The sequence below is a fragment of the Alligator mississippiensis genome, chromosome 4 (genome assembly GCF_030867095.1).
Source record: "Alligator mississippiensis isolate rAllMis1 chromosome 4, rAllMis1, whole genome shotgun sequence".
In the NCBI taxonomy this organism is placed as follows: Eukaryota; Metazoa; Chordata; order Crocodylia; family Alligatoridae; genus Alligator; species Alligator mississippiensis.
Genome location: NC_081827.1, coordinates 246,660,093 through 246,674,658, shown reverse-complemented (window position 1 = coordinate 246,674,658; position 14,566 = coordinate 246,660,093). Strand labels below are relative to the sequence as shown.

The 14,566-nt window shown below is 49.1% G+C and overlaps 1 protein-coding gene across 5 annotated transcripts in view; it reads right to left on the bottom strand.

Moving 5' to 3' along the window:
* Positions 1-14,566, bottom strand: part of SEMA5B (semaphorin 5B) — a 336,437-nt gene that overhangs the window by 19,576 nt on the left and 302,295 nt on the right. For all 5 annotated transcript variants that reach the window (XM_059727480.1, XM_019480389.2, XM_019480390.2 and 2 more), the window contains exons 17-22: positions 13,800-14,025; positions 12,658-12,876; positions 11,729-11,899; positions 10,729-10,878; positions 10,146-10,190; positions 6,795-7,000 (exon numbers count right to left, since the gene is read on the bottom strand). In XM_059727480.1, the coding sequence (XP_059583463.1) occupies positions 6,795-7,000; positions 10,146-10,190; positions 10,729-10,878; positions 11,729-11,899; positions 12,658-12,876; positions 13,800-14,025 (1,017 nt within the window). The remainder of the gene's footprint in view (positions 1-6,794; positions 7,001-10,145; positions 10,191-10,728; positions 10,879-11,728; positions 11,900-12,657; positions 12,877-13,799; positions 14,026-14,566) is intronic.

Genomic DNA, 14,566 nt, shown 5'->3' with positions numbered 1-14,566 from the left:
CCCTGGAGTCTGTGCTGCCTTCGGGGAATGACGCCTCTTAGAGACGAGAGCAAAGATGCACATGACAGTCAGGTACGCTCCACTGCTCAATTTGACTGGACCCAATGAAACCAAAGGGGAGGGGAGGGGGAGAAGATACTAATAGATTTTGACTGAGCCACGCTGCTTAATCCTTTTTCCCCGTCAGTAAGCTTTCTTGCTTCCCTTCCCTAGCAGGCATTATGGAAATCAAGAGTCCCCGAAGCAATATTTGCAAGTGCTGGATCGTACAATGAAGGGCACAGCGCTGCGCTGCCAATACAACCCCCTGCCCCTGCTATTCTTTTCCAAATAATACTATACTCATGGCAAGTGCTAAAAATATGTACTCTGCCATTCAAGCAGTTAATGCTCTTAAATGCCACTTTGTTCAGGGGAAATAGTCTTTGTTAAACATGAAATTCACTGGGAACAAAATTTATGTTTCAATCTGATTTACTGTATTTTTTTTTTTTTTTTGTTCCAGCTGATTACATCAGCTAAATCTCTCGCTAAAAAGCTACACAGCCAGGGCAAATGCTAAAGGGAAACCGTTGATAACTTTCTTGATTGGGTTGTGTTTCATCAGCTGTTGACTAATGCCTGAACTTTATAGCCCATTCATGGGGCTCAAATGATGCAGTCAAGGGGGTCATTGAAATGAAGGCAAGCTTAAAGCATGATACAGCTGCATGTGCCACGTTCACGTGGGAATAAATGGGTTTGCTGAGTTTCGGTGAAGTAGCGGCATATTAAGTGATAGGAGACTGCAGCCTTGAGTTTTGAGAGAGAGAGAGAAAAACAAATACCCACAGAGACCAAGAGTGATTAAGACAAACGTTTCTCCGGGGGGAGTTGAAAGCACTTAAAGCTCATTGAAACTTGAGCCACCGGCTGCTTCCCTGCTTTAAAAAAGAGGCATGATTTTCAGTAGCAGTAAAAATGAGCAGGCCCAAGAGAAAGAGATTTTAAAACCGAGACGGCCATCCATATCCCTCCAAGCTCTCCCCCTTATCCCACCGTGGGAGGCTGCACCAGTCTCCAGGACCAGCGATTCCTCACGATCGATCGCTGCAGAAAGGCAGGCGCCCCAGCTCAAAATCTCCAGGCTGATATTTCATTGCTGCAAATTACTCCGGGATTTCTAATCAACCATAATAATGTCTGGCGTGTTTTGCAGGGGCTGTCTTCGCCTCACTGGTTTTGGGGGACCCCAGCGGTGCTGTCTGCACTTGTTGAACAGTGTTTATTTTAGGGATTTTCTCAACGTATATGGATCCCAAGGGCTTTAATGGATTTTTTTTTCCATTGATGAGCAATTTCCAATGGCCGTGGTTTGCATTCAGTAGTCTGATTTTGTTTGGGCCGCTCTGATATTCCCAGACTTCTCCAAGCTCATTTGTAGTGGGCTGATGTCTTCTTATAAACTCAAGGCACCAGGGGAGCTATTAAACATTTACAGGTTTCTTCCTTTCAGTTCAAGCTGAGTCCTGAAATCCTCACTCAGTTTTTCACTTGATCCCATCCCATGTAAATCGCTTGTTGTAGTTAACAGAAATTTCCCCGTAAGCAACGACTGCAGGATTCAACCTTTCATTTGCAAAGGATACTGGTAGGGGCAGACCGAAGATTGACACTGGAAGCCTTCTTGCCTGAGATGTCGCTACAGAAAGAGAAGCTTAATTGTGTCAGGTCTACGACGATGACCTCAAAACTAACCTTTGAGCTCCATTACAAACCGTTATGTCAGCGCTAGCCAGCTAAGAAGCAAATGTGCGGTGACCGGGGTATCTAAACCTGAAACCTGCGGGATAAGATCTGGATTCAAAAGGCAACAAACACATGTGAATCTTTTGGCTGACTTCCCCGGGATTTAAATGTGGCTGGATGTGCAGAGGCCTCTCCCAGGCACCTCTGAAACAGAGATCATGAGCGGGACATTCAAAACTTATGTCTCTTTATTAATCAAGGATTCAGCACTAGGAAAAGGTTTACCCTGAGCCTTCAGTCCAGTGCAGCTGCTCCCAGGGCTCCTCCTTGGAAGAGCTCAGCCCAGACCCTGGGTCCTCCTGCTTCTAATCCAAGATATCTCCCCCCACTTTCATGCACCATTGGGCTAAAGTGGGAGTCACTAGGCGCATCTACACATTCATTAATGTTTCGTAATAATGGAGCATTACTAATCACAGGTACTAACTTAATGCTACTGCTCATTAGCACTGGTGCACGCTTTTTAAGTGACACTAATGCACAATAAACCAATTCTACGGTTCACTAGCACATTAGCACGGTTTTTTCGTGCCGCACTAATGCGCAGTAGAATGAGTCCACGGCAGCGGTTCCCAAACTGACAGATTGCGCACCAATTTAAAATGCCACCTTAAGTACCACCAGCAAATTTTCCAGTTCAACCTTAAGTACAGCCAGCACATTTTTGTCATATAAAATAATGACAATAAATCTGTTAACATGTGCGTCCCACTGGTGGTACCCATACCACAGGTTAGGAACCGCTGGTGTACTGCACTGTTAGTGTCTTGTGTAGACATGCCCCCCAAGCAACACTTGAGATGAAGCCAAGTCCCTCGTAGGTTTGCTCTCCCCGCTTCGAGTCTGGATTTAACTAATCAGCCTGGCGGTTGTGTAACCCAACCTGCCAAAATGGAAAGAAGAGCTAATTTTTAGTTCATTAGGCTCCTGTATGGCAAAGTCCTTGATTCCGTCAAAAGTACGGCATGAACTTTCACCAATTAATGAAACACGGAGTGCTTATTAGATGACCCCAAAGGTCCCTCCCTACAATTTATGAATAACAAAAGCAAAATCAACATGTTGCTGAAAAATGCACATGGATGAAATCTTTTCAAGCATCACAGCCAAAATATCTAATAACAGAAGTCCCAGTGTCCCTGATAAAGCAAGACAGAGAAGGCAGTAGAAAAAATAAAGCATTCTTCTACAAAACCCTGCCCTGGCAAGTTATCAACTGCATGATCAATAGGTCACTGTCATCTATGATATTTGCATCTGATCTGAATTGTGGTGTTGCACTTGACTGTCCGACAAGGCTTGTAGCAGCTAACACTTCCTTCGTTAAGTCTGCCTTCATATAAAATTCACCTTGAATTACAATTCTACATTCAGTGCTGTATATCTGAGCATAACTCTGTCAAACTTTCTGCTGCGCTCACCTGCTGGTTGGGGAGTAGAGATATTTCAAGATGAAAATGAAATAATGATGGTTGCAGAAGTCCTAGCAGTATCAAAGAAGATGGGAAATAATAGAACTGTGCCTATTCGTTGCCTTGTGTTAGCATCCCATCAATATGCATTATTGGTTTCTTTCACTGCAAAGCAGCCTACTGATCATACATCGCCTTAATCTTAGATTTCATTAAGGCTTACCGACATACACACTATTTTAAGTCGTCAGACCCCCCCCCAAAAACCAAAATGGGAATTTTCTTAGCATTTTATTTTAACCGAAACCTTGGGATTCTGATATTTCCAATGTTTGCCTTTTGCTTCATATATGTAAATCTTGCAGCGAGAGGCTGACGCAGCCAAAACCCTGGAAGACTCACATTATGCAGGTGAGCATCAGCCACTCTATCAGTTAGAACTGGGGTGCCACACTGGCCACACCTGGCTTGAGGGTCATCTGGCTTGTAGGGGTCCTCTCTGGCCAGATGACCGACCTCTAGATCCGAGCAATAGTGCTTCTCGCCACGGCCGTGCTGCTGTTGCTGTGGCTGCGGCCAGCCCCCAAGGAGTCATTGCTGCCCCCGCTACTGAATTTCTGCTTTCTGACCACCATTTGGCATGCAAGTCAATGGCGAGGCCGTGACCAGTGCTAGAAGTAGCCCCACATACTAGCCTTGCAGCCCTGCGGGCTGGATCCAAGAGTCGTCCCCGCCTAAGAGAAGCCCTGCGCTTGGGACCTAAAACCACAAGAAGCTACACGGTCTGGATCAGACCTGCTAATTCATCTGAGTTTAACAACACAGCTTTGGGCTTATAATGAGGTTTCACTTACTATATATAGGCATATACGGTCAACACGAGGCCACGGAGCCTTTTATTTGAGAATCCTGCCATCTCGAGCCCATATGTTTTTAAACTTTAAAAAAACAAAACTACCTGGTTTTTTTTAACTAGAGCGAGCAAAACACTGCAGTCGAAACAAACCTCAGAAGGGAGACCTGCGCCAGGAAAATGCCTCTGCTTCTTCCTGCAAAACATCTGTCGGCGACTCCCAACCACACAATGAATCGCACCCTTTGACCCTTTGACCTAATGCGCCTGTGCCCTCTCTCAACTGCGCCAGTACCTAACGCGCACTGCCACTGACACACGTGTAGTACTAAGTCCAAGGCTGTTGGACAGGCCACTACTAGGAGTTTCAAATACAAATGTTTTATATGCAAAAAAAATATAAGGAGATTGTGTTTTACAGAAGGAGTGGTAAGTAGGGGAGCAAAGACATCACTTGCTGTGCAGGCTTCACACCACCTGGAAGTCCATTCAACCTTTTCGCACGGTATCGTCTCACGTCTGTCTTAACAGAGACCCCTTTCAGCCTGAACTCTTAGTCCTGTTCTTCCTTTGTGTACATGAGCTATTCCCTAGATAATCCCTCCCTTATCCTTTCCTCCTCCTAGCAGGGGGCCCTCCTTTCTGGAAACCACCTTACTTGCCCTGCTTGCACTGCCTCTGCTTGGCTATCCCCTGCTTTAAGGAAAATGCTCTGCACTGGTAATCCAAACCCTAGTCTAATGAACAGGCAGGCCCTCTATGCAACATCTAGAGAGAAAGCAATACCCTAACAGCTGTATTGCTCTTACTGCATGCTACCTCGAGCACTGGCTCCATCAAAAACCCAGGTCCTTTTCTGATACCTCATTAGCCAGCTCTTTGCCATTTTCAACTATGCTTCACTTCCTTATTATTCCCACTCAACAACATCCCTACACACCTTCACATTTTATTATGCATTTGCCTAATCGATTGGGATTATTCTGGAAACACCTGCTTTTCTAAAGCTTAACCCCTCCCACCCACTATTTTGGTATCACCTTCAAGCATATTTTAGAGCTGTGGAAATAATTATGAAACTATTCAGACAGAGCCCTGCACGGACTCACGCTTTGCACGTTTCCAAGAAATTCCCACTTTTACTCCCATCCCTCTGCTCGCTGCCCAGGCTCAGGGCCGGTCCTGCAAAACCTTTACTCACACAAGCAGGCCGTACTTGCCTGAGTAGCCCTCTTGATTTGACCAGGATTACTCCCACACTCAACAGGATGACCCATGGGTTAGGAGTTTTCTGGATGAAAACCCCCCGTCCTTTATAGGTCTCAATAATTTATTATCTACCCCCTATTTTGAGTGTACAGAACAATCCATCCTGGGAAGCTCGGTGGCAAAGCTTTCTGAAAACCCAGATATGTCTGTTGCTCCTCTCCTATCTAGATCAATATTTATTTAATTTGAAAAAGGAATCCAATTTGTGTGACATGATTTACTTTCCACAAATCCATGCCGACTCCCATTAGTATGCTGCAGCCTTATTAAGCTGCATGCAACTGTATCGTTAAACTGTCAGGAAATACATTTTTGAGGCTGCCTTTAGAAGCAGACAGCAGGAAACTCTGAGCTGAGGCCAGCAGTGCCTTGAAAAGAGGTGCTCAGTGCTGGCAAGGGCCACGACCATAGCTGCCGGCAGGGGCTGCAAAGAGTCAGGCTCCTTCTTGATGTTCTTCTTTAAAACATCAGGATGGGATTTGTCCTTTTCCAACTCCCTGGTGCCCCGCTATTATCATTCGTGTTTGTATTGGGATAATGGCCAAAAGCCTGCATGAGGACTGGGGTCTCCTTGTGCCAAACGCTGCATGGTCCCACACAACTAACAGCCAATGCGCCCTAACCCTGCGCGGGGCTTCATGCAGAGTCCGGGGGGCTTGACATGGGAGCTGCTGATACGTCTGCCTGCACGGTGCGTAATGCAGGGTTGTGGCTTAACTAGGACAGACAGATGAGCAGGAGTAGGCACATGCAAGCAAAAGGTCCCTGATAGTTAACTATCTTGGGGCAACCATAAGAGGGTTTGTTTAACCTCCCAAACCATCTTCCCTTCCCCAGTGCCTGAAAAGCAACCAGCTTCCAGCATGACGACCCCCGTCCCTTCCACCCAACAGTCAGCTCTCCTGGCCCATAATGTACAGACCGCCTGGAGACGCCCCCCTTCACCTGGACTTTAGTGCAAGGCTCATTCGCCAACTGTTTCCGTGCAGTCTCCAATGCCTGAACCCACACCGTTGCTGGGGCCATGGCTAACGATGCATCGGAGATGCCGGGAGAGCTGGTGACTGTCACCCTCGCTTCCTTGAGAGTCCCGAATGCCGGACTCCCCTCCCTTTGCACGCACCGAGTAGTCTCGCCAACCCCAGCGCAGCTGCCTGCACAGTAAAGTGCTGCCCAGCAGGAGTAAGGGGGGCAGAATCTGGCCCTTCAGTTTGCTGCCCTGCAAAGGGCCCCAGCAACTCTTTCCTCTGTTTCAATCCCCGGGTGCATTGAAAGACTTTAACATTGCTTCCCCACTCCTCTCGTCCTACGTATCGGACCCTAACGGTGCGTCTGAGCGCTGCTCGTCCCGGTTCCTCCGAGGACAGGTGTATACGGCTAACACACATGCACGTGTCTGCTCCATTCACGCCGGGGGATGAAAACAGAGGTGCACGGCCACTTCCAAGCTGCCGGCACGTCAAGCCGCCTACCTTGAACTCCATGGGGGTGTACTTCTCGTTCTTGGGGGTCGTGTTGCCTTTGTAATGGAGATGGTTGGGAGTGGTCGGGTGGATAACAGTCGACTCCTGGGACTGCCTCTGACAGCGCTGACAGTACACGTAGATCACAAACGTCAGGAGACTAGAGCCAAAGAAGCAGGAGACCCCGGTGGCAATCAAATGGATGAGACTAAAACCTGCAAAGGAAATGACAAGCGATGCTATTTTTAAGGAACAGCCTTTCTCCCTCGCCTGACAAGACCACAGGTGCACATCAGAGCTATGACATCTTGGGCTCAGCATTAATAAGCTGTTGAATCTGGAGTCTTGCGTTTTAACATCGACTGACATAATCTCCTCGCAAAAACCGGCCTCCCCAGCACTGCTCTGCCTCATGAAGTTTAATGGGTTCATACATTGCTTTTTTCCCCCTGTCTTTCCTCTCTCTCCATCTATCGGTATTGAAGCCAAACATTATGTTAAGCTGACAGCCAAAGAAATAAGGCATTCCCACAATATATATTAACAGGCTCCAAAGCACATATGTGTCATGGACATCAGGGGGTAGAAAAACTGAGCGTCTCTCTAAGGGTAGAAGAAAAAAAAAGTCCTCTGTGTTGGCTACTCAGAAATACCGAAGAGGGGAAATGGGGCAGGCAGGGGCACAACTTCTCCTCTCCTAATTTGTAACTTCTCCGGGGGCTCGATGCTGTTTTCGGTGGGCTTGAAGGGTGCATTTGCACTGAACTGCTCTGTACAATTCCCAAGATGCGTGAGCACCGCTCACAGACCTGCGAGTAGGTCTGCTGGACAGATGAAGGGCATGGGAAAAATGACAGAGAAGAAAGGGGGCAGGGAGAAAAAACCAGCAGGAAGAGAGCTGTCCCCAATCCTGTTGAATCAAATTTCCGCACAAGTTGCGAAGACGGAGTTCACCCTGGCGAGGCAGCACGAAAGCCATCTGGAGGGATCTCTGAAGCGGTGGCGCTCCAAACCCTTCCAACGCCGTGTGCTACCTCCTGGAAAGAGGTAATGGGAAGCTGCCAGGGAAAGCAGCAGGCGCTGTGTGGCAGGTGGCTGCGGAGGCGAAACGAGGAAGCCAAATAATAAATACTAGGCGAGAGTCATTCGTCATCCCTGCTTCACCCCAGAAAGCCCTTTGCTGCCAGGGTGTAATCACACCACCCACTGCTCTCCACCTTCGCCAACAGGAGCAGCGGTGCCCGTACAGCAGCTCGAGTCGAGAGCATCATCCGTGCCAGCTGACGTAGGCGTGGATCCCGAAGAGACTTGCACAGCGCTTGGTTGTAACCCTGTCCTGTCCTCTTCTTCCGCTGTGGGCACTTTTCCAGTCTGGCTTCTGCTTTGTGACTTTCCAAAAGGAGAACGGTACGGGGTACAGACGCTGTAAGGAAGCATCACACCCCGGCGTGCTCACCCCGGAGGGCCGCTAGTGATGCTCGCAGAGAGAATATTTAGGTAGCCCCAAAAATACAGAGGATTTGTTTGCAGCTTTACATGCAGAAAGCAAAGGGACTGCTTCTTCGGCGGTGCTGAATGGTGCTCTTCTTTGGTCCGGTCACAGGAAGAAGCATTTTACCCACCACCAACCAGCAACATCTTCGTTTCAGGCCAACATGCTTGTCGCATAGCTTTCCAAGCAGTAATTTTATTGCTCTCCTCTGCCATTTATAGAAAAAAGTCTACGGTGTTTAATAGGGACAAAACCAATAGAGTTGTACAGAAACTTAACAGGTTTCAATCAAACTTGCACTGAGACGGATACAGAATTTAGTGGACCGATAATCTGCGGTTATTTTCTAACCATCCTATAAAAGTCTATTGGAAGGGTGTAATTTTCTGTTATATTTTAGAGGACTGTCTGAAAAACAGGCTGAAATTTTATAATTTCCTATTCAGTTTTACGGGACTTTTCCAAAGGAATAGCTCCCTGCTAAAAAACCTACCGTTGCCTAACTCCTACAGCTCATCACTACTTCATGACAGCAGAAATAAAGTGAATTCACTTCTGCGTCCACACTATGCAGCTGCGTGCGCGTCATAAGAAATCCAATTACGGTTGCACTAAGAGGTGCAGCGCAGTTTCTTTTCCATTTAACTCTGGTCCTTGAAAGAGCGATGTCATTTTTCAGGTGTGTTTTAACAGCCCCCCAGGGGACAGAAGACATTATTTTATCTGCAACTCATTATATCCTATAGGGGGCCTTCCGGGCACGTTGGTTTGTATAACGTAGGTTGCTTCACTTTCTGAAATGCAACACAAGGAGCTTCTATCGATTAGTTTTCTTGCCAGATATTGTAAAAAGCAATATATAATATTAGCCACGGTAAAATGTAGATGGCAACAGCAAATAAAATTGCAATGGAAAAGGAGAGCGAGGGGGAAATGTCAATAGCAATGCATAACCTGGGAGCGTGACGTTAATAAGCAACTCTGGAGTTGGAGCAGACGCATTGTGTCGAGAGGCAGCGAGAGTGGTGCAAAAAGCCAGTCTTTCCATTAGCAGAGCTAAAGTCCCACTCCCATTATTTCCCTGCAGTCACAAACCAAGAAGCTCTATATAAAATCCACTGATGGCTGGTTTGCCCTTTTTGTCATCATCATCTTTGTAAGGAGAGCTGCTCGGGAGGGAGTCAGTAGCTGCACTTCGTCTTGGGCGCCCGAGCAGGGACGGCGGGTGATCCCGATGGAAAGGCACAAGAACCCCATGGTGCGACCTGGCTCCCGTGATGACTTCAAATAGACGGAGGGAGTCACTAATCCCTTTTTCTAAATAGCGTCGTGCATCTAGGCTTTGCCGGGCAGCAGGGAGGAAGTTAATCGCTAGCCTTTCCAAATGTCCATGCAGAAGGGAGGCGCAGCTTTTGTGAAGGAAAAACCCGGGCTGGAAGGAAAGAAACCCCAGGAAAGATGACTATCGATGCTTGTCTAACCTTGTTGTTTGCACTGGGGAGGAGACTCCGTTCACCGACATCTTTATAGTCCCTTCCACACGCCTGTCTCCGAGCAGTTGGAGGCTTCTCGTTTGCAAACCGAGGGCTACCCCATCATTTCCCCGGAGCAGGCAGAGCGAGACAACTGCTAACCGATGATTTCCGAGCACCCACCCCAAAACCAGAAATAAATAAGTGTCTGACAACAGGAAAAAGCGGTACGTTCTCCCAGTTCGACTCCGACAACGAGACGCCGCTGGAATGAAGGGCTATCAGCGGGGCCAAGTGGTGTAGATGAGCGGTTTGGTTGATGCTGCCATGTGAAGTTAAAAAAAAAAAATAGCCAGGTGGAGATAAAAATAAGACACATCATTAGCTGTACTCTACCTCCACAGTTCGTGCTCTCGTCGATGCTCGAAGCTGGCAGGATCACTAAACAAAGAGAAAGCAGGTGGGGGAAGCTGTCATTTTACGATCAACTGCGCCAAGTAACTAAAGTCTCTGCTCTGTGCCCGAGAGGCCAATTTGCGGCCGAGCAAGGGTCTCCTGAAGTCGAGAGGTCAACAGAGGACGCAGAGCAGAGACTGAGCAAAAGCACTTCAGCCCGCTGCCTCTCGAGAGCTCCAGCTCCCCTCCCACCATCAACCAGCCCCAGGAGCCCGAGCAGGGCCAGGCTCCTCATCAGCTGAGCCAAACAGGGCTCAAAGTCCCAATTCAAATTAAGCAGCACCGTTAATGTAATATAGATTACACAGCTTTCTAGGAGAGCTGGGCTCTGCCAACCATTGCAGACACGCTGTGCTACCCATTACAAGGGAGCGTTTCAAAGGTGTCCATAAGAGTGGGACGCATTTGCTTCAACGGGCATCCAAGCCAAAGCCGTGCAAATCTTGGCCTCTCTTGACATCCGTACCCGAGAAGCGGGTTACGCCTAGAGGAACTGCCCTGCCCTCGTTCCCCCCGCGCTCACCGGGAATTTCGTTGTACAGGCAGTCCTGGTATTGCGTGCTGTTCCCGACACACTGGGAAGACTCGGGGTCATGAATCTCACAGTAGCGGCTGCGATACTGGACCCCGTCTTCATTGCACAGGCTCCACTCGGACCAGTCGGACCACCCTCCTTAAACCAGACGAGACTCGCATCAGGAATAATGCATATACACCCCCACCACCCCGGGGGGGGAAGAGATGCCACTGGGAGCCAAGCATCTGCAATGCACAGGGGCAGCTGGATGTTGGGCAGGGGACTTCCCTGAGGTGGACTGGATCCTCCAGCATTATTGCTGCCAACCTCAGTGCCAGACTCCCCCAGGCGAGCACCACTGACTCAAGGAGGGATCACTGTGTAGTGTCAAGTTGGTTTAAAGGCTCCTATAGCAGACCCAAGCCTCCAGCAACCCCGAGGTTTTCCTCTGTCACAGCTACCCTAATCTGCCAACATGGCTGTAGGGGCACCGCAGACCACCTGTATACATCACAGGGGTCCTTAAAAGTGGGGGTATACAAGTGGGGTGTATGCCATCCGCATACATTACAGGGGTCCCAGCTCATGGCCAACCTACAGCGTGACCGGAGGCGGGGGTGCAAACGGGGCTTGGGAACCCTTTTCTCTGCAAGCCATGCTGCACGCGCCTCGGCTCGGCCGCTGATGGGTAATATGGCAAAAGGAAGGCCGCCTCGTTCAGCAGCCGCACGGTCTGGTGCTCCCGAGGCTCCTTCTGTTTGTCTTGCGAAACACCTCCGCTCACAACGGATCTGCTTTTTCAATTACTCTCGATGGATCAGCGGCTAACGAGATTTTGCCTGGCCAGCGCTACAGCGCCAGGGCATGCTCCAGTGAGCAAGTTAAGAGAAAGGTGATGCATTTACTTCGAAAATTAGGATGCCTGCTCTTCCCTGGTTCCTCACATATTCCCCCCTCCTTCCTCTCCCCCAACTCAGTGTGAATGGGGAGAAAAATAACTGGCCACCTTCGCACGAGTGCGTATTGCAGAGCGCCTCCTCGGTGTGCAGGCCGATGCAGATGTCCTCGCCGCTGGATGGCGCCGGGTTGGTGCAGGTGCGGGTGCGCTGGTAGTGTCCTCCCCCACAAGTGGCTGAGCACTGTGACCAGGGCGTCCAGCAAGACCACGACCCTTTCACTGAGGGGCATTGAAAATGAAAGCGAGACAGAGATCGTCTTTCCCCTCTCTTGTGCTAATGAGATTCTGGGGAGCAGTTGAGTCTCAACTTCCTAACCGATCCCCAGTTTGGGGTCACCAGGACTGCCATTTTCCTGGGCCTGACAATGGTCATCTTGAACCAACAGAGAGCTTCAAGGTGTCGTGCTCGACAAGCGGTGAAGCAAATCTAGCAGTAACAGCGAAGACCATACACTGAGGTCCATAATGCCTATTTAAATAGATTTGCTCCTGCATGTGGCCCCTATAACCACAGCTTGTTTTTGAACATTTCCTGGCACTTCTCTGTAGCGGGGGGACGGTAGGATCTAGATTTATTTGCTATAACCCAAACGTTTTTAATGCTATAGCTAGCCCGGGTTTGTGCAGCGCCTTTCCTTACTCACACTAGGCCCTCTGAAATGTGTACTGCTATCCCTGTTCTGCACAGAGAAAACTGAAGCTCTGAAAAGTTATTTAACCAAAGTGGTCTAGCCAGCCAGGGCTGGCCAAGGAAACCACAGGTCCTGCCTCCTAGACACCTGCTTCTAGCTACCGGACGTATTTCCATATTACAATCCTTCAAATGAGATTTTAAATTGTCTGATGACTCAATGCAACATGCAACACTGCATTTGTATATGCAGGGAAGGAGAGAAAGGTGGATCCATATAGAAATGATGCATGCAGAACAGAGTCCAGACTGACTGCACGGAGGAAGACTAGGATTATTTCCTTACCTGGGCAGGGGTGCGGGTTACAATCTTGATACTCCATTGCAGACCCTACGCAGGGCAAGCCGCCGTTTTTAGGTTCTGGGTTTGTGCACGTTCTCTTCCTGATCCTGAAGCCCAACTCACAGTCCCTCGAACAGGAAGACCAGGCCCCCCAGAAAGACCAGCCACCGTTGATTATCCGTGCAGAGGTCTTACCGCTCTTCAGGAGATCCTCAACGAGAGCTGGAAGAAGAACAGATGAGAACAAAAGGTTTAATACTCTGTGACTGGATGTCCAGGCTGGGCTTGAACTTGCAAACAAACTCAATCAACCCTCTATGGTTTTTTGGGAAAGTGCTGGGATTTCAGCATCAGCAGTCTGTTCTGCTGTCCAAGGGTGCAATTGAGAAGTAAAACCTGGTGTGCACGTGAAAAAAAGGGAAAGCAGAGACACAACGTGATATCTGAGCAAACGGATTTTTGGGCGGCATCTAACATGATGCCTCAATGCTCAGTGGACTGTTCTACTGCACATTAGTGCATCACGGCAAAACCCGTGCCAATGCACAGCAGAATTAGCCTACTGCGCATTGTCACCAAAAAATGTTCGCCTTTGCTACTGCACCCTTATCTACTAACTCATATTAGGGGTCCTAAACTTAATGTGCAGTAGCAAAGTGCATTAAGAAACATGTAGACATGCCCATGGAGTTGTGTCACTCCAGAGACAGTGCCAGGAGGACCTGAACCCCTGTCGTGGGACTCCAGAGAGGGCAGAGAGAGTAGGCATGGTGCCCACTCAAGAAGGCTCACCGCCTTTCCCATCCCCTGACATCAGCAGTGAACAGATGATGTCACCTCCCCACTTCCTGCTGGGGGTGTCACATCCCCCAGGGTCACTAGCAGGAGGAAACAGTCCCTACGTGCCCCTGAGCTAGGGCATAAGCCTGGCCTTCTTCAAGAGTGAAGGGAACAAAGCGGCTCCTTGCAGCCTTCCTGCCTGTGGTCTCCTCTAGGTCTTGGGGGCTCTTTCCACCCTTGCAATTAGTGGGGGTGTGAGTAGCTGAGGTTGGGTGTATCCAAATACACCAGTGTCCTGACAGCCTCCCCCTTTCACCAGGGCTGAGCCTGGCCCCAGGACCGCTGCGAGCGGGCAGGGGACATACAGTCCGTGTCGCAGACTGCTGAGCCGTCATTGGGGCAGAAGCGACTCTCCGTCTTCTTCCTCCCGAACTGCAGCTCGTGGGGGTCGGCCAGCTGGGCTCGGCAGGTGTAGCGGAAGCGCTGTTCCTGGCGGGCTCCGTTCTGGGTGATGTTCACCGGCATCCAGGGGGTCCAGGGCGTGTTCCTGCGCACCTCTGGGCAGCTCTCTGGGTTGCAGGTCTTGTATTCCTGCCAATGAGGAAAATCACCCCTTACTCATCCAAGGAAACTTATGAATGCCTGCTCCGTGGCTGCACAAAAGGATCCCACAATCCAAGAACAATTGAATCTAAAGTGACACACACCCTGACTACACCACTACAACTCACCCCAGTGCCCATGGATAGTACAAGCCATGGGCATTGTTGGCACTTAACTGGAGGTGCACGGGCCTCCTGATGGTCCTTTTCAGTGGGGTATATCTGACCTGTTGCTTTTCTTAAGGGCCGTATCTTTGCAAGATTGTGGGCTTCAGGAGGCAAGGTCACGTGCCTTCTTAGAGAGGCCCTAACATATTTTGGGCACCAGAAAATGAAATAAATAACAATATCAAGGGGAATCCTGTGCTGCATCTGCATCAACCAGTGTAATAACTTCTGGCTGCAGCAGTGTTTGGCTGCCATCACTGACGAAAAAGTATCAGCTCATTCTCTAGCATCCCACACATGTTACTATGCATATCTTTTTAAGAGGTTATATCTTCCTCTCCGTTTGTTTTTCAAAAATTCAC